This window comes from Prinia subflava, chromosome 5, assembly GCF_021018805.1.
Source record: "Prinia subflava isolate CZ2003 ecotype Zambia chromosome 5, Cam_Psub_1.2, whole genome shotgun sequence".
NCBI classification, from domain to species: domain Eukaryota; kingdom Metazoa; phylum Chordata; class Aves; order Passeriformes; family Cisticolidae; genus Prinia; species Prinia subflava.
Window position 1 is genome coordinate 4,824,050 of NC_086251.1, and position 25,328 is coordinate 4,849,377.

The window sequence follows — 25,328 nt, forward strand, 5'->3', positions numbered from 1 at the left end:
TCTGCTCTTGCACTGGTTTTACCCCAGTGCTGGTTGGAAATCCCCAGAAAGGCCAGCACTGACCAAAACCACTTTTGTAAAAGTGTTGAAAAGTGGAGAGGTGATCTCTGCTGTCTTGTTTAGCAGTGAAGAGACAGCAGGCACTGTGTGTGTGTTTGTGTGTGTTCCCGCCCTGCAATTACAGCTCCAGTAATTACTGTAACTACGGCAGAGGTGCCCACGTTGAGTTCTTGGCTTCTGCTCCTGAGTTTCCATCTGCTCAGATAAAAAGGAAGGTGCAAGGAGATGAGGGCCTGGCAACTCAGCTGCCTGGAATCTCGGGCTGGTGCACCCAGGAATCTTCAGTGCCTGTGGGGCAGCCTGGGTCGTGCGTTGTTTGTTGTTTGCTCCTTTGTGATCAGCAGCAAACCAGCATCAAGATTGAAAGGCAGATAATCCAGGGAGACCTAAAACAAAGCTGTGAGAGAGTTACAGAAACTCAAGAATGAGTTAGGCAAGGTCTTCTGGCTTCTTCTCCCCACTTTACGCGGTGCATATGAAAATAATAGAGGGCTGATTGAGAGTCTGCATCTCTCTGCTTGGCTCTTGCAGGTTTGCTGTCTTCCCTAGACACAGATCCTTAAGGACAGCCTGCTGATACCAGCATAGTGCTCTTGTAGCTAATGCAAGGAAAAATCAGCGATTCTGGGGATGAAAAGCCCTGTGCACACTGCAAAGAACAGTGATGGTAACAGGCCAACAAGTTTCTCCTTTTTCAGTAATTGCTGTTGCCAATTGAAGTTAATATTGTTTCCTATTGGAGTAAATTGCAGCCCTTCCCCTGCAGAACTTGCCTGTTTCCTGAGGAAGGAGTTATCTGGTGCTCTAACAAAGGCCACACTAAATAAATACAATTCTGAGCCTTTGCTGTGCAGCAGCCAGGGCTGGCAGGTTGTTGGGGGCTTTGCTCTTATTGTTCCTGACATCTTTGTAACACATTGCTAAGAGCAAAGCTGCACTGCAGAGGAAATATTTCTGGGTACAATTTGTGGTAATAGCAACAATCGCTCTCTCTCTCTGACCTTGTGGAGATTAGACCTAAGCTTTCCCTGGGGTAATCCTAGGTTGGGGTGTCTCTGCTGGGTTTCCTTTTCCAAGGCAGTTTCCCCATCCCATCCCTGTGCTGCCCTGACCTCGTGGTCACTTACAGAGCTGAGCTGCACCATTTCAATCCCGTGGTTTTCACAGCAACTGCTGAACTGAGTGTTTTAAAAAGCACCTCTGCTGTGCAAAACAAACCCTATTCAAATGAGCTGCGTGTCTGAGCTGATTCAGCCCAGGGTTCAGATTCTTCTGGGGCTGAAGCACCTGGTGTTGATCCCATGGGTGCTGGTGGAACGTGTTTAGAGAGAGGAGGGACCAGGCTGTGCTTTGCTGGCGATGCTGCTGCAAGGGGCATTTCCAGCCTGGAGTCAAACCACTGGCAACTCCAGTTCCACTGCAGAGTTTGTACCTGCAGGTCTCTCTTCCAGGGGTTGGAAAGCCTATCATAGTGTCTGGAGAATAGAAGGGGCAGGCAGAAGCTGGAAGGTTTTATTCCTAGGCTTGCTGGAAAACTCTCTGCTGCTGGAAGGAATTCAGTTAACAATTCCTCACCCTTTTGGCTTGGTTCAGAAATGGAAAAGATCCTTCCAGAGGAACAGGGGGCTCTTCTTGGACAGGTGCTGCACAACTGGGGACGTTTTCAGTGGGAAAGGATGAGTTGTCTGTGATGCAGTTCCAGAAGATGGTCTGAGAGGAATAGTTGAGAGGAACAGGAGCATGGTACCATGAAATTAGAACAGGGCTAACATAACCTGCTCAGAACTTCGCTGCTTGTAATTATTCTGCTTCCAGCAGCCAGGCTGGGTGATTAAGAGTTCTCTCTGTCAGCTCTGCACTGTGCCAGGTAGCCAGTGCTCAGTTCCCTGTTGGGGCTGCCAAATTCTTCAGGAAGGATCTCTCTGAAGGGTTGGTGAAGTGGAACATCACAGAAACATATGTGCCTTAAGTGACTTTCCATCTGTGCATCCCATTATTCCTTGTACAAGAAGTTACAATAGTTTAATTAACACACTTTGGGGCCACTTTTGGTCTGCTAAACTGTCTGTGCTCAGACATTTGAGATACCTGAAGATAAGTGGCCAAACTGGCTTAATCTGAGAGCACAGTTTGCCCCAGCATAGTGACAGTATTTGGGCTCTCTACAGCTTCATTCACAGTCAGGGCTCAGAGGTACCTGCTGCAAAGAAAATAAAATGAAAACCAATTTATTCCTCAAATAATTTTGTTTCTTCGTGGTTTTTTTGAGGTAGAAACCCTGGGGAAAAAATGTGTCCCATGTCTTCTAAACATCTTTCTTTGTGCTTGAAATGCAGAGCATTGGTTGCTGGGAGAAGAGTTTATTAAAGCAACAGGTTCTGAAGTGTACAGCAGAATTTTAGAATGCTGATATTACTCTCAACAAACTGAAAAAGAATAATTGTGCACATTGAGTACAATGGTGTTAGAATAGGCTCATGTTGAGCTTTGTCATTTTTATCATGTCAATCACTGATGCATCTTTGGTTTGAGATTTGGTTTTTTGCAATAGCATTTTAATGGGACTGAAAAGAAAAACAAATCCATGCCATTTGGCATTAGAAACAAAAATTATTGTTTCTTCATGCTGGTCATTTGCTGGGAGAGCAGCTGGAACTTGGAATTGCTCTGTGTTCCTGTAGGAACCAGAGAGCTGCACCCTCTGCCGTGGTCAGCATGAACCAGATTGGGCCTGTTGCAAGAACAGGTTTTATCTGAGCTTAAGAAAACTTCATTCTCCTACCCCTAATAGAATGTTTATCTAATCTATTATTATGAGACTGTTTAAGTGTGGCTTTTTAGTGAGAGAGAGAGATGGGGCAGCAGATAACTGGATATGGAGACTTGAGTGACGGCTGGGTTTTTTCATCTACCTGTGCTGCAGGTGTCGGGGTGTAAACAAATATTGCTGGTGTCTTATTTAGTCATTTGCCATCTGGGCATAAAATCTGCAACTCTGTACTTCACACTCCATGAGAAGTAGATACAAAACTTTGGTAATTTGACAAGTTGCTTTGTAGGAGGGGATTAGTTACGCCTCTGGCCTCCTGTTTGTGCTGATGTTTGACCACAGTGTCCTGAGGGTGTCAGGGTAAGAGGGTTTTTTTCCATATGTCCTGTCAGCATTGCTGTTGTTTAGGCCAAGCTGTGAACTGCTGGAAGATCTCCTGTGTCCATATATTGAGGTATCTGAATCATTTTAATTACTCTCATTTGAGATTCTGTAGAAGTTTATACGTTGTAGCAGGCAAAGCAAGAGGCTGCTCAGCAGCAGTGCTGGCACTAAAAGCAGACTTAATAGCTGGAATTTGTGGCATCTGCTGAGAAGCTCCAAATGTTGAAATGTAGAGCTTGCATGCTCTAAATTTAGGATATTTGAAAACTGAAAGAATTTGAGCTTGGCCAGTTAAATCCACCTACCAGAATCCCAGAGTTAAGCTGTTGTGTCTGCCATTCCCATTTCTGTTTAGGTTCAGTGATGATGCCCATTGATAGGATCATAAAAATCCCAGGGACAGAACCATAAAAAGAGTTTAAAATTAGGAGATTTCACAGTCCTAAACACAAAATGGTAGAACAAGAAGATTTCTTGTCTGGCACAGAAAGACTTCAATGCAACAGTTGTTTTCTTTAAATTCAGGGCACTCCTGTTGCTGCATTTCTCATATCTGTAACCTTGTTATTTATTCAGTTATTTAAGACAAAATGCAAGCATGGAACTCTCTATGCTTTCCAGTAAAAAGCAGAAACAAATGAATTCACTACTCAAACTTTCTCTTCATTCTGCAGAGCAGTTCTTCAGTGTTTTAAGACAAGAACTGAGGAGCAGAGCAGAAGCCCCTTGAAGATTTAGGTGAAATGTATTCATTGAGCAGTTTGCCATTAGGACAGGGTGATGTCTTCCTGCAAAATAATAATGATAATTCAAAACCTTTTAAAATGCCACACTGGCATCTGTTTGATCCAGCAGTGTTGTTACTTCTCCTTCTGAACTTTGATTAATGGCAGATTTTGTGTCTTACCTGGCGCTGTTAGAAAAGTGCTGGCCATTAATTCACAAATGCTACACCCCATGGGCTTTGAATGCCCTTTATTTAAGCAAATGGACTCTTAAATTACTTTATTGGGTGGAGTAGGTACCTGATTTTAGAGCACACATTGCATTACTTTACCTAAGAGAGCTCCAAACCTGCACGTATTGGTGTGTCCTTAGTGCCTTCATGCTAAATTAATTCCTGGAACATCTCAGATTCCAGGAATGTGAAAAGCCAATAGGTTCCTTGGATTTTCATGCAGAAAGCAGTGACATCAACAGCAGGGTGACAGTGACATCAGCAGCAGGGTGACACAGTGTGCTGGCTCACAGGACAAGGCACAGGAATGTCACATCAGACAAGTCAATAGAAAAATGGGAGTTTCATCAACTTCTCAGCTCTGAAAGGGAAAGAATCATCTTTTAAACCTTGAAATGTTTTGCCTCTAGATACTAGTATTCTGTGGTTTAAAATGTCTTATTTGAAGCACTAATTAGCTTTTGGCTTGTGCTGGGATATAAATGGGAAATCTTTCCCTGTTTATTGTGAAAACCGCTTTTCTTCGGTAAGAATTGTCTTCGTTTAACTGAACAAACTTTTCCAGCTATAATTAATTGACCAGCTCTCAGTATTCCAGAACTGCAGAAAAAACCCACATTTCTCTCCCTGGCTCTTTGCTCACACAGCTCTAACTCGGGAGCTCGGGGCAGTTTTCATGAGCGTGGCAACGCTCCGTGTCAGGATTTTACAGCTGGGCCCTGAGAACGAGCTCAGTGATTGAATCTGGCAGATTGGGTTTGGCTCCAGAGCCAGCATATGCTTTTAACATATGCACGTTGGCAAATCAGATTGAAGTCATAACTAAAAGGGCTGCTATCTCCATCCTGCTCCTGCTGTTGGGAATTACTTGTAATGGACAGAAAAGAAAATTGGGGATGGAGGAGTCTGGGCTGTGGGTAGTGAAGGAGCAGCTGACCCCAGGTAAATCCTGCAGCTAGCATGGGGTGTTGTTTTGTTTTGTTTCATTGTTGTTAGTTTGCAGTGTAGCTGCTGGAATGCACTGTAGGAGTTACCTCTTGGTTTTTCTGCCCACGGGATCAAGGCTGATCCAAGAATAGCAGAAACCCCACTCTGACTCTGCCTGTGTTTATCTCTATCACCTAACGTGCTGCTACAGGCTCATTGCCTTCGTGCATGTAAATTGTGCTCATATCCTGCTCCAAAATGTACCAGTTTTTTCCTTTGCTGCTGGAATTGTCGGGCATGGCAAAGTTTTCCTGGGTCAGATTCCTCAGGGTGGGTCCTGGGTACTGGGACTCCACACGTTGGACTGGTTGGATCTTGTCTGGGAAGTGTTTTGTGCTTACAAACCAGGGCTGTCACCTGTTTGTAAGAGTTGGGAAGGGCTTGGATCTGATGTGGATGGGCTGGCCAGTGTTGGAATCATGGAATCAGGATAATGGGAAGGTTTGGGTTAGAAGGACCCTTAAGGGTGATCTTGCTCTACCACAGTGCCATGGGCAAGGACACCTTCCACTGTCCCAGGTTGCTCCAAACCCTGTCCAACCTGGCCTTGGACATTTCCAGGGATCCAGGGCAGCCACAGCTTCTCTGGGAATCTCTTGCAGGGCCTCAGCACCCTCACAGGGAAGGATTTCTTCCCAATATTCCACCTAACCTTGCCCTCTGTCAGTTTGACAGCCTCCTGTCACTCCAGGCCCTTTGTCCAAAGTGCCTCTCCAGTTCTTAGAGCCTCTTCAGGCTCTGGAAGGGGCTCTGAGGTCTCCCCAAAGCCTTCCCCTCTCCAGACAGAGCAATCCCAGCTCTCCCAGCCTGGCTCCAGCGCCGCCGTGTTCCAGCCCTCGGAGCATCTCCATGCCCTCCACGGGATTCATTCCATATTAATTGAGGTCAGGACTGCAATTAGTCCAGACACATGGAAGAATGGTTCATCCCCCAGATTGTTTGCAGTAGTTTTCATTTTACAGAGGGTTTTAGGGCACCGAGGAGTTGGGAGCAGCAGCAGGAGCAGGATTGGTGTTTTCCCTTCCTCTCTGTTTCCTCTGTGTCCATCAGGGCTCCAACAGCTCCGTGTGGGGCTGGGGGGACAGACAGAAATCTGTCACATCCTTGACCCCATAACTGTGACCATATTGTCATAGTTAAACTATCATGTGTGTTTATCTGCCTCTTATCAACAACTGTTTACATTTCGAGTTGGTTTTCATTATTTTCTGCCTCTCTTGAAACCTTCCTCCTGCCTCAGCCTTGCAGATGTTGCAAATATGTTTTTCTAATGAGACACATGGCATGTTCCAGAGCAGCACCAGTGCTTGTTTCCAGCCTGAAAACGAAATCTTTTCCCTGTTGGTAAAACAAAGTTTGTAAAATGTGATTACAATAAATAAACCATAGAGTTGAGAGCTCTTTTTAAGTTTCATAGTGAGTTCCCAGTGATAACTTCATGTTATTTTTTTTAGTCAGCTCAAATTTAGCTTTTCCTTTTATTTGTAGCAACATGAAGTAAAACCTGAATGATGCTGCACCTTATTTTTAAGTGTGGTTTACAAAGGATGGAAAAGGTGTTATTTCTGTCTGTGGGAAGAAGGATCAGAGCTGCCAGGTCTAGATTTAAACTCCTCTTGTACCATTTTATATTCTCTAAGCAGAGGAAATTCTGAAGGCAGATTCAGTGGAGAAAGGATCCCAATAAATCTAATATTATCCAGATGGCTTTCATTCCATTATTGTCTGACTGCAGGATAACTCTCTGAACTCGTGGCATAGCCAAGCCAAGGCCTTAGTAACTTGATCCACTAAAATTTGAGAACTCTTATCTTGTGAGATGTGAGCCAGTCATTGTTTTAAGGGAAGTAAGAAGAAAGTTTTTTGGGTCAGTTGGATGTGATTAAGTTTCTTCTTCCTTTTCTCTAAGGATCTGGACTGTCTGCCTTGAAAGATGTTGCACATATTGGGATAATCCTTGAATAGGGCCCAGCGTGGTGATTCCTATTTTTTCTGTAAATATGGGAAGTTCTTTAAGTTTTGTAAAATACTTTTGAATCTGTGAAGAATTAGCCTCTGTCTGAAGCTGGTTGTATTTTGTAGCAGCAATTTTTATGTTTCTTGTAAATCATCATCTCTGTTGTTATTTTACTCACATATAATTACATACTCTGAGATAGATTTTTTTTCTCCCTGCTGCTTGAAGAGGGGTTTTAGTCCAAATTGTCAATGTGCCACTGTTTTCCACATCAGCCTGCCATGGTTTGAGTTTTGGATACTGTGTCTTGCTCCGGAATCTTTTCCCTTCTCCATGCAATGAGACTTCACTCTCATTTCTTTTCGACTCTGTTGCCATCCTTGGGGTTTTTCCATCCTAGTCACTTTGAGCCATCGAGTTTGATTCCAGCAATAAATTCAAACATTAGCTCACTGCACTGAAAACCTTTTTATTTTTTAGTCCCTTGCAAAACCCCACACTGATCTTTGAAGATTTGGGATTCTTCTCTGCACGAGCCTCTGTGTAGCTCCTGTAAGTCAAATATGGGGGGTTGCCATGGGCTACCCCACTCTGACCATAAATATTGTGATATTTCCATGTGCTTTAGTTCACTCAGACCATCCAGAAGGCCTGGGGACAGGCAGGATAGGAGACTGTGCCTGTGTGTCTCAGGCCCTGCTCAGGCTGCCAGGAGGGAGGTGAATTTTGCCATTCCCACCTGCTTCCATCAGGACAGGACTTTCTTTCCCTCTTTAGAAGAAGGAGAGCCTTGTTTAGAAGAACAAGGTTTTTCTTTCTTGCTGTTGCTGTCACTGTTGGCTCCCGCTTTGTTTTGCTGTAGCAGAACAGAAGGCAAAGAAAAAATAGCAGAGAAGAGGTGGGTCAGCAGGGAAAATGTTTTATTCCTCCTTTTTCCCTCCAGGATGGAAGGGGCTTTGAGCAGCCTGGGCTAGTGGAAGGTGTCCCTGCCCATGGCAGGGGGGTTGGAACAAGATGGGCTTTTTTCCATGCCATGACTGTGATTTTTCAGCAGTCTCGTCACTGCATCCTCCTGAGGACACAGGAGGAGGAAGGAATGTGATAGAATTTTTGTGGCAAACCCCACTGTCTTCACGTGGGTTAGCAGGTGCCCAAAGCAGAGGAGGGATGGTGTGATTCTCTAACTCCTCCTGAGTGCTCTCCTTTTTGCATACAATTAAGTTCCCTTTGCCAAAAACATCTTGATCCCAGTGCTCTTAGAAATCCCCAGAAGAGCCCACTTTGGGGAATGATTTCTTTGTGATGGATATCCCTGAAAATCTCTGAGCCCACAGCTTCTCCTCGAGATACTGCAGTGCCAGTCGTGTCCAAAGCCATTCCAATGCAAGTACCTTTTCCAGGAAAAAGTTATCCTAAAACTTGCTGTAAATTCTTTGCCAAGTGCTGTTTGGCCTCCTCGGCTGTGTCTAAATAAAACAACGAGGTTCAGCTCAAAGGAAGGGGGAAAGCCCAGGTTAAAGTCTGTTCTTTCTCAGAGCACTCTCACCCAGCTCCAGGGTGATCCCCTGCGAGTGGAGAGGCTCTCCCATTCCAGATGGAGAGAATTGCAGAGAACTTTTGGGTGGAATATTGACAGCACATGACAGTGTCAGACATGAGTGTGATTCTTCTCAAGGTGTGCAGAAGAGGAGCAGTTCCCATCCCTCTTCCCAGTCCTGTGCACATTCCCGTTGACAGTGGCATCGCTCCAAGACAACTTCATGGCAAAAAAAAAAAATGGAAAAGGCCATGGTGGAATTGCACGTCTGAGAAAACTGAGGGTCCCTGTCCCCAGAGAGCTGCTGCTGGAATATGACAGCTTCCCAAGGCTGGATCACTTCATGTGTGGAATTTAATGAGCTGCCAAACGCTTCTGAATGTCAGAAAGACCAGAGGAGAATGGCACCGTGCAGAACATGGCAGAGGCAGGAGCACAGAGACAGAAATTAATTCTTTAGCTCGCAGCATCTCCCAGTTAATTTTCCATGAAGGTTTCTCCCCTTCCCCTCCTGCAGTGTTTTCCAGACTGTGAAATGATCAGTGATTCCTTGGAGGCAGGTGGATGCCCAGGTTAAGGGCCACGGGGTTGAGAACCGCATTTTATTTTCTCGGAAAGGAGTAATTTAATTTATTTTCCTAGTGCAACATGACCCAGTGTTGGTGTTTTCATTACTGTTTCAATTCTGGGATAATGCTGCTTTTCTGGTGCAGTGGCAGTTTGGTTCCTTTGTCAGAGCAAGGGAAGATAAAGCTGTTCCCAGAGCGTGGCCAAGTTGGGAGAAAGGAAACAGTTGGATAAAAGCAGGGGGGAAAAAGTAAAAAGCTCATCCTCAGGCTAGAAATTTTGCAGAGAAACAAATTTTTTTTCAGCAAAATAGCAATTTAAGCCTTGATAGTGACCCTTGATAGAACAATGAATTATTTATCCAATTTGCACAGCAATGCCAGTGGTGGGGTTTGGAAAATCAGGACAGCAGGATGAGAACATCCTTCCTGACACTGCTTTTTGCATTCCAAAGTCTGCTCCCCTTTGGACACAGGGGGAACCAGGCAGTCTGAGCCGTCACTTTTAAAGCCTTCGGAAAAAATCTGTTGAGATTAAAAAAAGAAACAGAAGAGGGGGAAAAAAAAAGTCTTTTCTCCTTGCCATTCCTCCCAAAGCAAGTTTTCCACATCCAAGGTCTGCTTGTGTGGAAGCCGTTTATAGCCCTGGCGCTCCTGGATTTTTGGCGGAGTGGAAATTCCTGCAGGATAGGTGTTATTTCTGGTGCAGACTCCGTGGCATTTGCTGCTGGCTGACCACAGGCTGTGCCTGCCCAGGGCCTTGAGTCACCCACCAGGGTTTGATCAGGGACTGGGTTCCGTGCCCAGCTCTGTTCCCACCATGTCAGGGAGGCTGGGATGTGGCCTGAATCTTTATTCGCCACAAAAGGTGGCAGACAGAATCTCTTGTCAGATGAGCTTTTCCAATGCTCCTGAGTGGTCTCAATCTAAATATGATTTAATTCTGTATTTTATTTGGGTGCTTTTAGCCTCCCTGGCCTAGCTCTCTGCCCTCATCACCTCTGTGGAATTTTGAACCCCATGCTAGAGGCTCTGCAGAGTACATAGAAAAGACAAACAATTAATTATGGCTCCTCTCCTAAGTACCTGCATTAAAAAAGTGTGAATGGCTTTTTTCCAGGCCGGATAAGAGTTGAAATTCTCTGGAGCAGAGAATTTGCTGGAAGGCGTTTCCCAATTGCCTGTTGACAATTCCTGCCCTTCCCTTAGGGAAGTCAATCAGCTCTGAATTGGGTGAGCAGGAGTGATTCATCCCATCCCTTTCACAAAGTCTTTGGGAGGATGAGCTGCTGGGTGATTCTCCAAGTGGTGATTGTAGCAATCGGATGATTCTGGTGATCTGATGATTCTTTGACAGATAAGTTAACTGGGAACAGGAGAAAGTCAATAATGTCCTGTTGGAAACACCCTGGCAATCCAGCATGGATCCGGTGCTTAAAACACCTCTGGTTTTGTAGATGCTGTTTCACAACTCAGAAGAAAAGGAAGAGAAGGAGAAGAGGGAGGAATAGTGGGTGTGTTTGTAGAGTGATAATGGCAGCGTTTCAGGGTGCACCTTGCATCTGGGAAAATGGGAACAGCTCATATTTTTTACAGAGTGGAGTTATTCCAGCCTGAAGGCTGTTCAAAGTCGTGATAAAGGGAGTTCTGCTTGCAAATCCCATTATGAATAAATGGTTTCTGACGGGATTGGTGCAGCTCACTTTTCCTGCCCTCGCACATGTACACAGGCAGAGCTTTGAAAATGCCTTTCATGGCTTCAGCTGCTTTCATTATTGCCCAAATCAGTTCATATTCCCTCACATATATCTTTTTCTCTCTGAACTTTGCAAAGGAATCGATCCTTTCTCCCCTCAGTTCTTTTCTTTTGAATGGTTAAATGGAAAAGGCTTTTTTGTAAATTATTTTTCCACAGCGTTAATGAAGTCGTTACTGGGAATAGGAGAGGTGTTTTCATCACAGCTGGCAATTCCAAGCCTTCCACTGGGGTGACAGGTATCCTTGGGGAAAAATCAAGCAGAATACATCAGTCTGGCTGTATATTGAGAGGCTGAATGAGATGTGTTGTGTATGAGATGTGTATATGTGTATTATGGTAACTGTACATTCGTGTGTAATCTCAGTGCTGTGTTCACTCTTACAGCAGGAGTAAGGGGGGCTAATCACGAGCTGGTGCTGCAGTTATTAGCTTATTTATATTCCTTCATTGCCTTGCAGCCCATCATATTGTGTAAAACCTCATTGTTCCACCGGTTCTGTGGTCTGGGGGCTCTGAGGGGGCAAAACTGAAAGTCAGGTGGGCAAAACTGAGATCAGCATAAGAAAGGCAAAACACAAAAATCCGTGGGGATGGTGGTAACGTAAAGATGAGCGGAGGCAGGACTGAATTAGCTGGGTTTGGAGTTGCAAACAGTCAAGGGTGTTTTTAGTGTTCCTAGCAGAGGAGCATAAAAATAATAATAAATAATAAGTACTCCCTTGCCTATGGATTCTTTAGAATATCAGAGATAAACTGTTCAGGTGACCGAGGCTGGGCAGCTCCTTCCCGCTGCTGTGACCTCCCAGTCCAGCCTCCTTCCTCGGGTGGGATTTACCCGTGCCAGGCTCGCCCTTTGCATGCCCAGGAGCCCTCCAGGCTCAGCCCTCGTTCCATGATGGATTTCTGCCCTCCCTTCACAGCCCCTTCATGCTGCTGCCGCCGCTGATGGAGTGGATGCGCGTGGCCATCACCTACGCCGAGCACCGGCGCAGCCTGACCGTGGACAGCGACGACATCAGGCAGACGGCCAGGCTGCTCCTCCCGGGGCTGGACTGCGAGCCACGACAGCTCAAGTACGTGGGCCAAGCTTTGGAAAGCTCCTCCAGGCTTTGGGGCTTCTTAAAACGTCCTTTCACTGCGTTTGGCAGAAGCCAGATCTCGCTGTGCCGTGCAGGCGATGCGCGTTTAACCTTGCTGTACTCCCGGAGATGAGGGAGCTTTGGCCAAACGCCACAGCTGGGGCAGAAAGGTTTTTGTCTTTCTGAAAGTTAAATATGAAGTACAAATGTCTGGGTTTGGGGTTTTTCTATGCCTCAGATTGAATTACAGGATTATTCCTTGCTTTATAAGATAGCTTGAATGAAAGATCTAAACTAGCAAAAAAAAAAAAAAAATAGAGAAGTTTATTCCAGATGCATTAATCGATTTTTTAAAGGAGTCATTTAGTATCCAGCACATTCAGGGGGAAAGAAGGTCTTCAAACTGGTTTATTTGTTTGTTTATTTATTTATTCCTGGCTTGCTGTGGGATAGGAACAATGTGCAAAGGCAAGTTCCATCCCTTTAAAAAACCTTTGTTTTTCTGAGGTTCACTGGATTTCAAGTGGAGTCATTTTATTTCACTTTTTTCCTCACAGAATTCTTTTTCTCTTTCTTGTTACTGTTACATATTACATCTTATTCTGGGTAATACTGTAGGTTGTGATACCAGTTAGAACAAGATTGTGGTGGGATTTTATATGAGATCCATCCTGGATCATCTTCTGTGTGAGGTGATGAGCAGTCTGCTCCTCTGGCAGGCTGTCCAGGCTCTCCAGAGCAGGATGGCTGTGCTGAAAGCATCTCATTTATCAGAGGAACTTGGCAGGATGATATCTCACTCACTGAGAGTTTGCTCAAGGGCCTGTGCTGGAAACCAGGCGGGTGCTGTGGAAGGCATTCACCCCAAAATAACATCAAAGGGCTGAGCCTGCCAGTGCCAGCCTCCAGTTGGGAAGTGATCCTTCAGTGAAGGAGACACACTTCCAGGTCTGGAATTCAGAAGAGTCTGAGCAGACAGCCAGAGGATTTACAGTAATCCCTGGGCTCCTTCCAGATGACATAAAAGTTGACCTGATACTCATCTGAAGGATAAGGATTTAGTAGATCCTCACAGAAATGTTAAAACACTTCTTTTAACTGAGCTGCTGGAAAAGCATTGAGGGTGTTCCCCTGCCTAATTTTGATTTTTATTTCATACTTTAACAAAAAAAATTTCCATATTTTTTTCCCAGAAAAGACTAGGGATCCATGGTTTTTTTTTTTATGATATGTGCAGCATCCAGGAATTCCTTTGTCTTTCACAGGCCTGAATGCTGCTTCAGCTCCTTCCGGAGACTGGATGCTAAAGCTGCTACTGAGAAATTCCAGCAGGATCTGGGCTTCCGGATGCTGAACTGTGGGAGGACAGATCTGATCAACCAAGCCATCGATGCCCTGGGCCCTGACGGGGTGAACACCATGGATGACCAGGTGAGCCACAGAACAAACACTCACAGCCCCAAAATTCCTGCATCAGCAGCTCCCTCCTTCCTTTCCACGCGGCAAATCAATGCCAGGTCGTGTTTGTTGCCTCTCCAAGGGTTTTCTAATTCTAGCTCGTGTTTTAGGCCGAAAATACATCCCTTAAAACGCAGAAAAACATTTCCCCACCCCACTCTCATGCCACCTCTCAAAAAAAGAAATCCCATTAGAGCCCGGAGTGGATTGTTTATCAGCTGGAATGTCTGTTCCTTGGATGGGCTGTCTCAGGCACTGATGGCAGGCAGATTAACACGGGGGCAGCGAGTGGAAAGTCTGATATGGGCTGAGAGGATGTCAAAGCAAAGTGGTTTCTCTTCCAGTGACACTCCCCTCCGGCTCAACAGCCCAAATCCCGGCTGGGTCAGTGAGGAGTGACCAAAAGGTGTTTCTGTCTCGTGGCTTTCAGTCTCAGAGCAGTTTGGAATACAAGGAGCAGCATACAAGGAGAACCCCGCCCCAGTGGCCTGGTGTCAGTCAGTGGTAGATTTGCTCATAGCCCATCGTGCTGATGTGTCTGTTTATCCATTTTTAACTGTTCCCTGCTCAGCCACACTAAACCATAGGGATTTGGTGGTCCTGAGAGTCTCTGCCTGCTTCTGCTTGTGCTGTCAGTCCCATCAAGTAACAGCAGAGTCTGTCCTCTGGGGCATCATTCAATGCATGGAATTGGCTTTTAATTTTAAAAGGAAGGGGGAAAAGCCACCTCTCCTAAATAAACACTCGTTACAGCTGTCACAGCGAGGAGAATGAGCTGTCACATCACTGGAACAAGAGACTATTGAGCAGTGGGAAGGGTTTATGTTCAGGTAGAGAGGTTTTCTCACAGCCAGCATTTTAGTGCAGTAGCATTTCAGACCCAGCTCTGAACCTGGCAGATGTTCCAGGGCACTTGCCACCATCCTCCAGTTTTAAGGGAAGTGTGAATGCACACACAAATAGCAGAAACTGCTCCTGGACATAGCTGGGTCTGTAGTTTCCTTATTTATAAATCCAGTACCAGGAGCTCTGTTGTCACTGGGGTGGGTATCTCATCCTAGATACTCACTTCAGTAAAGTGACTGAGGTGGCAGATTTTTATTATGAAGGTTTCCCACTTCCTCTTTATATATTTTTTAAATTCAGTTTTTGCAGTTCCTGCTCCTGTAGCCCAGAGGCCTCTCGTTCTCCCAAGGATTATTTCGTGGTTTGCATCATGAGCCCAAACACCACAGGCACCGGTGCCAGGCCTGTCACTTCTCACTGCAGGATGTTCCCTACCTCTCATCCAACCAGCAAACTGGAGCTGTCTGGCTTTTGTCAGCACAGAGACCCCTGTGGGCAGCTCCTTGGGAAGCCTGAGCAGTTTCTGGTGATGAAACTCTGAGAAGTTTCACTCATTGATGTCTTATCCTGTGGGTGGGATCCTCTTGCCAACTCTGCTGTGAGTGGGGCGGCTCTGTGGTCTTTGCCCCTCAGAGAGCGTTTTGGCACCAGTAAAAAGGGCAGGACAGGCCCCCTCTGGAGACATTGTTGCTTGGAAATTCTCCACTTGACTCTGGAGCAACTCAGCTTTGTGTCTGAGCAAGTGCCTGTGTGGCACTGCCAGCTCCAGGCAGAGTTAAATCCAAGTTCTGGGAATGAACTCTGCCGTAGCTGGAGCAGGAAACCAAAGCTGGACTTTGCCACCAGCTTGATCTGCTCCTTGTGGAAAAGAGTAAGGCAAAGGCAGATGCCCAAACTTGGGAAAACTGACTTAGGCATGACAGAGCTGCTGAATAGTTTAATACAAAGGCTTCAGATCCAGGTTTGGATTTTGACCACTCCCAGGGTGTGAGCATGTCCAGGGTGTTCAGACCCACTTGTCCATCTGTGTCCGTGGAAATCTGTGGAAAAGAACTCAGAATATCCCCTCAGAAATGTGAGTTTGGAGCAGGACTCTGTGTTCAGTTCTGCTGGGGACCAACAAGCACTCTGGTTTCAGGGGCTTGGAGATGTTCTGGAAAACAATCTCTTCTTCCCTTAGCAAGGAGCAAGCAGAGAGCACAAAACTAATGTTAAAAAAATTTGAAAAGGACAACATAAGTCTGTGGAAGTTTTAGAACCCTGACTGGGGTTTGTGCCTGCAGACCTGCCTTTTGAATTCTCAGTTTATTTGTCTGTAATGAGTGTGGAGCCTCCCAAGCCCCACAAAAGCCAAAATATCTCACCCAGAAATATCTTCACAAATGGAAGTGCCCCCAAGCAGGAAGCTGAGAGCTGTGGCTGCTTTGAAAAGACACCTTTGCAGAGGCAAGGGCAGAATTCCTGTGTGAGAGATGTAATTCCCTTTTGCAGTACAGCTCCCATTAAGGATGAAGCTCTGTTATTGCACTCTGAGCAGTGGAGATGCTGCCTGTAAAAAATTCAAATGCCTGTAATAATTAAGGGGAGGGGGCAGGAAAGCTGTGGGATGTGAGCAGGAATGGATTTTACCAGGCCATTTCCTCTCTGTCCTTGGCTACTTCAGGAATGAACTCCATAAGTAAGGCTCATTTTTGTCATAATTCATCCCTGAGCTGTCATGGTTTGCTGGTTAAGTAGAGGGAGGGAGATTTATGGGATTGAAATGCTGAAATATTGAGGCAAATAGGATTTTAGCAATGGGGAGAAGTTGCCAAATAAATTCATCTTCTGTATTTTTGTGTTGCTTTCTGCCTTCAGTTCATTTGGCTACAAATGAGCCAAGAAATGGCATTTCTTTGTTGGCAGCCTTGGGAAAGCTGGAGAATTGTGGACAATATAGGGGTTAGGATTTTCAGTGATCCTTTTTGTGTTCCTTCAGCCTTGTCCAGTGATGTTTTGTCCAGGTCATTTTCCAGTATCAGTTGTGCCCACTCTGCATAGAAATCAAAAATAAACATGTGTATGCTGTCCCTACACACACTTTGTACATTCAGATTCAAACTCGCTGTGCTCATGGCAGCGTCACTGTTAATAGGGATAAAAAGAGAACTTTGGTTTTTATTTTTTATTTTTCATTTCCTTTCTGAAGGGGATGACCCCGCTCATGTACGCCTGTGCTGCTGGAGATGAAGCCATGGTCCAAATGCTTATAGACGCTGGAGCAAATTTAGATATACCAGTGAGTAACCCTCTGCCCATAATTATCCATCTGTAAACTAACAGGAGGAGTTCTGAAATTTCTCCTAGCAACTGAAGCAAGGCATTTCTCTCACAAACTATTGCTTCAGGGATTTGGGAGGGGGGAGAAAACCTCCAAAACCCCTTGGAGCACTCAGTGGCTCCAGTTGGGATTGGAACTGGCTTAAATCTAATGGGTACAGGGAGGGGGGAGGGAAGGAGCTGCCACAGGGAGAAACCAGTGAGCCCATTAAGAAGTGCCGGGGGATGGGGCAGGGTGAGTGGTGGCAGCAGTGTCCTCTGAGTGGCCCAAGTGCCCATCCCCTGGGCTCGTCCCTCACTGAGGAAGAGGCTGGCTCTGTACCAGGCAGGGGATGAAGGCAGCCAGGCTGCAGTGGGTCATGAGTGGCTGCTTCCCTCTGCAGGTGCCCAGTGCCTCCCCACGACACCCCTCGGTGCACCCCGACAGCCGCCACTGGACCGCCCTCACCTTCGCCGTGCTGCACGGACACATCTCCGTGGTGCAGGTGAGATTCCAGCCAGGAGTCCTTCCAGGGGGCTGAAATGAGAGCCCTCACTCTCAGCCTTCCTGAGCCTCCTAAAAACCTGTGAAAAAACTGTGTGTTGGATAAAACAAGGAGTTTTAAACACATGGACATCATTGCTAACGAGGCCTTGGTGATAGAACCCAGCGTTTCCATATTGTTCTTTGGTTTCAGTATTGCTCCAAGGCTCACTGCTTCCAGCGCTGCACAATCATTTCTTTGGTTTTAAATAAATGAATGCTTCACGTGGAGTGGTTACAGGTTGGCTGTTTGATCAAGAGCTTTACAGCATTAGGTATTAATTGGTTTGTAAATTTACGTGTGCAAAAATCCAGTGTGTGCTGATTTCTGCCCTAATGGCAGCAAATCATCTGTAACTTCCTTCATAATCCTTGAGAACTGCATGAACAAGACTTAAGCTGTTGTGGGATTTGAGGCTGTGGCATCCTCCCTGCCCCCTTTTCTGTGGAATTATCACAGGGGGCAGCAGGATGGGGTGGAGCCCCAGAAATGCTACCAAGACTTCCAGGGGAATGAAAAACTGATCATAGCAGGCAATCAATTGCTGTTGAATTTAATTTACCTTCTTCTCAAAGGGAAGGAATAAAAAAAAAAAAATATATAAGTAACTGGAGGCTGCACACACTCATCTTTTGTTTGTGTACATTTGTACATAATTATAAAGATTAGATTCCACCTGGCAAACTGCCCGGGCAGCCTTTGGTATTCCAGAGGTTGGACAGCCTTAATTTATGTGTAAGATAGGAGTTGGATTCTCCCAGGAGATGAAGCCAAGCGCATCAAAGCTCCTGTTGTGTGCTGCAGTGCCCACAATCGTGGAAGCATGGAATATCCTGGTGGATGCACAGGCACAGGGCTGATCCTCCCTGCCAGTGCTGCTCTGGGTGCCCCAGAGCCTTCTGTCAGCCCCACCTGGCCATAAAACACCCCCCCACCCTGTGACCTTCTCCCCTTCACCTGGGAGGGAGGGGGCTCTTCCCTCCACAGCACTTCAGGGAAAGCAGGTTCTGTGTGACAAATCCTGCAGCTGCCAGGCCTCCCTGCACAGGCTCCACCAGGTGTGAGCAGCCTGGGCGTTCCCTGGGGGACCCCTGCGTCCTGTGCACAGCACATGGAGCTGAGATGGGCTTCTGCTGTGATTGCTGGGCCCTTTGGAGTTGGGAGATCCCCGTTGGCACAGCTGCAGCTACAAAAGAGGTTAAAAACGGAGGTGGTGCTCTCCAGACCTCGGTGTGCGTGCCCTCCTCCCTCTGAACCCGCTGGTTCTCCTTTCTGACACCCAGCCTTGGCTGTTTTGCCCATTCTGAGTTGCTCTTTGCCCAACCCCTGTCTCTCCTGTGCCCCTTGCAGCTGCTCCTGGACGCTGGTGCCCACGTGGAGGGCTCTGCCGTCAACACTGGGGAGGACAACTACGCCGAGACCCCGCTGCAGCTGGCCTCAGCTGCAGGTGAGCTCCCTGTGGCCTCAGCACCCTCCCTCTGCTCCTGCCACCAGCCTGATGAGCCCCAAGGATCTGTTTTCCAACTTGTGCCGTGCTTGGCTCTTCCCCAGAGCCCCCACAGCAGAGCTGATGGCACCAGCTCCTTCCCAAAGCGCTGTCAAGGAACATAAACCAGCCCCTGTCTCGTCTGGGCATGCCTGTGGGCCTAAGCAGCACCCAGACGTGAAAAATTAACAAGTTTCCATTCAGCCTGGGGAAAAAGAACTGTTCTGTAAAGAAATTTGGGTTATTAGTTTATTAAATGCAGGTAAAAAATCTGCATTTCTTCCAGCAGTCTGTCAGGAGTTGAGCGTTCTGTGAATGAGTCTGTGCTGGCCTTGTTTGCCAACACTTTTCACCTCAAAGTGGTTTTAGATTTTTTTCCTTCTGTTTCTTTCTCTGTTATTTTTGTGCTTTTATGAGGATGAGTGGCTGGCTTGCTCTGCTCCAAGCTTTATGGGAGGGGTAAAAAGGCCTTCTCCCCTCCCAGTGACACCCAGTGCTGGATCTGCTGCCACAGCTCCCTACTCCATCTAATGGGAACAGAGCCAGGGAGCCCTGCCAGCAGCCAGTCCTGTGTTTTGTGCTTCCAAAGGGGGACCCATCCTGATGTTGCTGTTCTTTTTCCCCAGGGAATTACGAGCTGGTCAGCTTGCTGCTCAGCAGGGGCGCTGACCCGCTCCTGAGCATGCTGGAAGTCAACGGGATGTCACCGTCCCTCCACGAGGACATGAACTGCTTCAGCCACTCAGCAGCACACGGCCACAGGTGGGGAATGCTCTGCTCCTGTTCAGAATGGGGTTTGTGCACTCCAGGTGTTGCTGTGTGTCCTGTGTGACTTTGTGACCCAACCCCCTGTGTATGCAGTTCAGCAGATGGGGTTAAGGCTCTCCTGACAACAAAGAACAGAGATCTTTGTTTGCTGTTTCTTATTCCTGCACTTGCTGGTCTGGCTCTGCAGCACTGAGAGTGAGCTGGTTTTAGGCCCTCATCAGCAGACTAAGTCCCACCTAAGGGTAGGTTATGAGATCCTGGTTCATGTTCTGAGATGGAATCTAATCAAGTGGAGGTGGCAAAAATAACCCACAGCAGAGCCTGGGTGTCTGCATCTCTGTTTTTTGGGTGGCCAGCCCAGAGGTGAATCATTGAACCAGCCAGCCTGGGCTCCCCTACCCTGTTTTCAGGGTAGTTGTTCAGAAATAAGACATCATTGGGAAGCTCCCCCAGAAATCTCTGTGTTCCCAGAAAAAAAAACTCAGTGAGATTGAAGGCTTGTTCTGCCATGGGACGGGATGGGGTGATCCTAAAGCTGGGTCCTCAGATGAGCTGGATTTAGCCCCGGGGGTGGCGTGGATGCAAGGAGAGCATGGGCTGGTGGCAGTGCAGCAGCACAGTGAGCGCTGGGTGGCCCTGCTGGGCTGGAGAATGTCTGGAGCAGCTGTCCCCAGCTGGCTGAGGGACACCAGTGATGCAAACTCCCCAAACAAGACACAAACAAGAACGTCCCTTTCTTGCAACTGCCGTGTGAAATTCCAAACAAACCCACCGTGTGAGGAGTACTGGCTGCGTTTTTTGCTCTTGCTGTGGGGCACAGTTTCTAGGCTTTGGGGTAGTGAAGGACGAGTGGTTTCCGAGCTGCTCCACAGTGCCAGCTGTCTTTGGGAAGGAAATTACTGTTTGCTGGGCTGGATCCCTAACCCCAAATCCCCACAGTCCTGTCTGAGTCGTTGAAATTTCATTGTCACTAAGTGCAACCTCTCGTCCCCGCTCAGGAACGTCCTGCGCAAGCTCCTGACGCAGCCCCAGCAGGCCAAGGGGGACGTGCTGTCCCTGGAGGAGATCCTGGCCGAGGGGGTGGACAGTGACACCTCCAGCCAGGGCAGCTCCAGCGAGGGCCAGGTGAGGCTGTGCAAGACGCGGATGAAGGCTCTGCAGGAGGCCATGTACTACAGCGCCGAGCACGGCTACGTGGACATCACCATGGAGCTCCGGGCACTGGGTGAGCCCTTCTGTTCCCATTTGGAAAGACAGGAGTCTGCCAGGGAGAGCTGGGGCTTCCCCTGGAATGGAGACTGTAAAACCCCCTCCCTCCAAGTTACTGTAGTTTTGCTATTTGGGGCTTTCAGGCAAAGGTATGGGAATAGGAATAAAAGTTTGTCTTGGTTTGGAAAGACAGATATCTGTCAGAGAAAACTGGAGTTTCCCTTGGAATGGAGAATGTAAAACCCCCTCCCTCCAAATTATTATTGTAATTTTGCAATTAGGGACTTTCAGGCAAAGATACAGGAATAGGAATAACAGTTCTTTACTAGGAATATTAAAAATACAAATGCAGTAGTACAAAAAAGCAAACAAAGATCCTAAAAACACTGGCAGAGTCGGAACACAACCTGACACCCTGCTGGTCAGGGTGTTGGGAGCGGTCCAAATAAATCCTGCTGGAGTGACAAATGTGGTTCTGCTGGAGTGACAAATGTGGTTCTGTTGGAGTAGAGATGATCCTGTAGAAGGGTCCAGTGGTGGTGAGATGGGTCTGGTCTTCCTCTGGGAAATCCAGTGGATAAAAAGGCTCCCTTGGTGTTGTGAACTGCAGCTTTTATCCAGGTAGGAATGCTTGGCCCCTCCCACTGGGTGGAGGATCTGACAGTGGGAAGATGTAATTGTGTCAGTCATGCAGTGAGCATCTATGGCCCATTAACAGCAGATCTCCCCCAGAGGGAGCATGGGTCATGGAAAAGATAAAGAACACTGCCCCACATGGTTTTAACAGCTGGCCCATTGACAGAACACACCTGTCCCCTCCCCTCTGGAGTTATGAGATGAACAAAAACACCTCTTCAGCTGGTTCCCACAGACTCTGAATAGAATACATGCTTTTGGTGACATCTTGCATTGCCACCCATGACATCTTCCTTCTGATCATGGTGCACACAAGGCATAAAAACCTTCCTTTTCTGCCCCTGTCACTTAGAAGAGCAACAACCCCAATAGCAAAGCTATGTAATCTAAATTTTTAAAGTTTTTAAGGCTCCTCACAAGTTTGTTAGTTTTTTTTCAAATTCCTGCTTCTCTGGTATGTCCCTCACTCTTGGCTTGATCCTCTGTTCCCACATATCAAAAGGAAGGGACGTCTCTCCCTGTCAGATACTGACACCTAAAATTCAGTGTTTATCAATGATTTAAGGTGAAGGAACAAATCTGACCCCAAGGTAGGCAAGAGAAAAGCTTTGAAGCTTGTGTGTAACTGGGAGAAAAGACCTCACACCACAGCTGGGTGGCATTACATATCCTTACAACTTCAGTTCGAATTTGCTTTGTGGTTCTGACTAACCATGAAGCTCAGAATGAAACAGGGAGTCTCTGATCCTTAAAAATCAGCACAAATTTCCAATTTATGATCCCGATGCCAATCCTTTGTCACTTGATCTGTCAGTGACCCAGTTCAGTCACCTTTAATACCAAGATAAAAATCTGCTTGCTGTTAGGACGTAGGTAGAGCTACTTCAGCGCTGCCAAGTGTTAGTAACAGGAGCAGGATAACCTCCTCAGAGGCACTTCAGGAAATCACCTCTCACTGTCCCTTTTTCCTGTGGCTGCAGGAGTGCCCTGGAAGCTCCACGTGTGGATCGAGTCCCTGCGGACAACCTTCTCCCAGTCCCGCTACTCCGTGGTGCAGACACTGCTGCGGGAGTTTGTCACCATCAAGGAGGAGGATTACAACGAGGAGCTGGTCAGCGAGGGGCTGCAGCTCATGTTCGACATCCTCAAAACCAGCAAAGTAAGTCAGAGTTCTGTAACTGTGGCAGAGCTGAGTGTTCCGAGGTTTTGTTGTTGTTGCACGCGACAGGAGCAAGGGAATGGCTGGGCAAAGTCCCCAGGAGTGATGGCATGGAAAGGGCCCTGGAAGCTTTGATCTAAATTCATAAACAGCACCCAGACACATACCAGTCCTCAAACACACACCTGGGGGAAACTCTACAGCTCTTTATACCTCTGTAACTCCACAGATGTCGTAGTTCAGCCTTAAATTAAAGCTTGTCCGTCTCAGGGGAGGTTCCTCCGGTAGGGTGCAGATGCTGTGAGCCCCCAGTGAGCCCTTACAGCCTGTTTGGAATCTGCTCCGTGTCGAGATGCTGATCCCTGTTCCATGCTCCTCACAGAATGATTCCATCAACCAGCAGCTGGCATCCATCTTCACCCACTGCTACGGCAGCAGCCCCATTCCCAGCATTCCCGAAATCCGGAAGACTCTGCCGGCTCGGCTGGGTAAGGTGCTCACCTGAGTTTCTTCTGATTACTGCTGGGTTGTTCTTTTTTATTATTATTTGTTTGTTTGGATTTTTTTTTCTGAAAAGCATGCACAGTTTAAAAATAAATCACCTTTTTTTTCTTTTTGTCCCTTTACCCGACAGATCCTCACTTTCTGAACAATAAAGAAATGTCCGATGTAACTTTCTTAGTGGAAGGAAAGCTCTTCTATGCACACAAAGTCCTGCTGGTTACTGCGTCTAACAGGTGAGTCACTAACCAGGGACATAATTAATCCAGCCATGGTTGTCCCTGAAATCATGTGGGGTAATTGGAGTGTAAATATCCAGCCATTCCCTGCCTTCCCATTCCTTCTCCCACAGTCTGCAGGGAGAGCTGCACTTGCTCCAGCTTTCCTGGGATCCCACATTGGCCTGGTGCAGTTGGCAGTCTCTCTGTTCTTGGCACAGTGACAGGGTTTTCCACCTATCACAGGGTGGGATTAGATTAGATCCAGGCAATTTACAGTTCTAAATTGTCCCTGAACATCATTAAATTGAAGGAAATGTTTTGATTTTGAGTGTGCAATGAACAAGGAGGAAACTTTGCTTTCCCCTTGCTGTTTGTGATGAGTGTGTGACACACAATACAATTAAATTAAATATTTTTAATTAAATCTCTTTAAAACTATTCCCAGGTTCAAGACACTGATGACCAATAAAACAGAGCATGACGGCCACGGCAGCAAGACTGTTGAAATCAGCGATATGAAATACAACATTTTCAAGGTATGGGACTTGATTCCACTTTTTCTTTATTCTTTTTCCTCTTCTCAACTACCTGGAAGGCAAGACAAGCCCAAGTAGTAATGTCATAAGTAGGTAATAAGTAATGCCATAATTAGATAATATTACAAGTAGAAATGGAGTAGCTTTCAGCAGATCTGAATTTCAGGAGTGTTTTGAAATGCCCTTTTTCCAAAGTTTCAGGTATAAAACAGAATCCTCCAGTCTATATTCTTACTTTCTTCCTAGGCAGCTGACTCCTCCATAAAGCAGGAGAAGCTGGTCTTCTATGGAAAAGTAGTTTTATATTTCTAACACACCATTTTCATACTTTTTATGGTACCGTTTCCATGCTTTGCTAAGCAAAAAGTAACTTATTTACAGTAGCTGCATTGCCAGGCTTCATATTAATTCAAATCAGATGATCAGAACTCAGTGGTGTCCCTGTCAAGAACAGCTCAGAACTGAGAATTGTGCTTTGCTTTTATGACATTTCCATATTTAGTGGAGGAACAGGGAGATGGGAAGTGCAGAATGGGTCGTGTAGCTCTTTCACTAAAGGATGAGGCTTTTTTTTAATTCTCTTTTTATAAGCAAACAAACCTGGTCTGTTGGTCAGCAGTGCTGTTATCTCACTGGAGGGAAGGAAGCTGACCATGAGAACATCTTTGTTCTGCTTGTAAGGAGCTGTACAAGTTTTGTGTTGGATAGGTGACATCAAATTTTGCAGCTCCAGACTCAACAGAGAGGAAAATTTAACTGGGTATTGGAACAAGCTTCCTTAACAGCATTTGTACACCAAGAGGTTTCTAAAGATAAACTTGTTCTTAAGTTTAGAGAGAGACAAAGGAGATGGAACTGAAACAGTGAATTATTTCCCAGTTTGATGGTAAATCAGGTGGGTTAAGGAGAGGCAGGCCCAGGTAGAGCAGAGGATGCTGAGCCACCAGAGATGTGTGTCCTGCTCAGGGCTCTGCTGGGAGAGCTTTGCTCTCACTAACTCTGTCACACAAACAATGCAGTCGTGTAAGGAGCAGCTGAGATTTGTTCCCAGCCCTGTTAGGAGTGGCAGAGCTTGCAAGCCCCACGCAGCACCCGGGACACTTCTGCTCCAGCACCGGATCCGTTCCCTCCCGGACACTGCTCGGGCTGGGGGTGGGCACGTGCAGATCAAAGAGCAGGAGCTGCCTCTTGCTCTCCCTGCAAACAATTAATGCCTTTTCCTCCGGGCCTGGCGAGGGGCTGGAAGCTGATTAGAAGCCCAGCAGGGAAGGCCAGTGGCTGGGAGGTCCCCGGGATGCTCACGCTGGGCTGGCTGGCAGCGCTGCGCGTGACCGGCCTGCCAGGCGTCACCAGCCCGGGGCCCAGACAAGGACAGCGGTGTTGCTCAGAGACAGCACTGTCACCCTCGGCCCAAAGTCCCCAGCAGGGCCCTTTTCAGGGCCCAGGAGAGAAAGGACTCTTAGAAAGCAGCGGATTTGCCACGCTAGGAGTGGGGAAAAAAAGCCACCAGCAGAGGTGAGAGCCGGCACAGGACGCGATTCCCGTCTGCTCAGGAAGGGGAGCAGAGCCATCAACAGCCCCTTGTGACTGCAGTGATAACTTCATGCC

At 46.9% G+C, this 25,328-nt stretch overlaps 1 protein-coding gene across 3 annotated transcripts in view; it reads left to right on the plus strand.

Moving 5' to 3' along the window:
* The window catches only part of ABTB2 (ankyrin repeat and BTB domain containing 2), a 127,698-nt gene that overhangs the window by 100,183 nt on the left and 2,187 nt on the right, over positions 1-25,328 (plus strand). For all 3 annotated transcript variants that reach the window (XM_063397658.1, XM_063397657.1, XM_063397656.1), the window contains 11 exons: positions 11,899-12,051; positions 13,323-13,488; positions 16,550-16,639; positions 17,064-17,165; positions 18,555-18,651; positions 19,317-19,452; positions 20,457-20,683; positions 22,284-22,462; positions 22,845-22,950; positions 23,097-23,199; positions 23,630-23,720. In XM_063397658.1, coding sequence (XP_063253728.1) covers positions 11,899-12,051; positions 13,323-13,488; positions 16,550-16,639; positions 17,064-17,165; positions 18,555-18,651; positions 19,317-19,452; positions 20,457-20,683; positions 22,284-22,462; positions 22,845-22,950; positions 23,097-23,199; positions 23,630-23,720 — 1,450 coding nt within the window. The remainder of the gene's footprint in view (positions 1-11,898; positions 12,052-13,322; positions 13,489-16,549; positions 16,640-17,063; positions 17,166-18,554; positions 18,652-19,316; positions 19,453-20,456; positions 20,684-22,283; positions 22,463-22,844; positions 22,951-23,096; positions 23,200-23,629; positions 23,721-25,328) is intronic.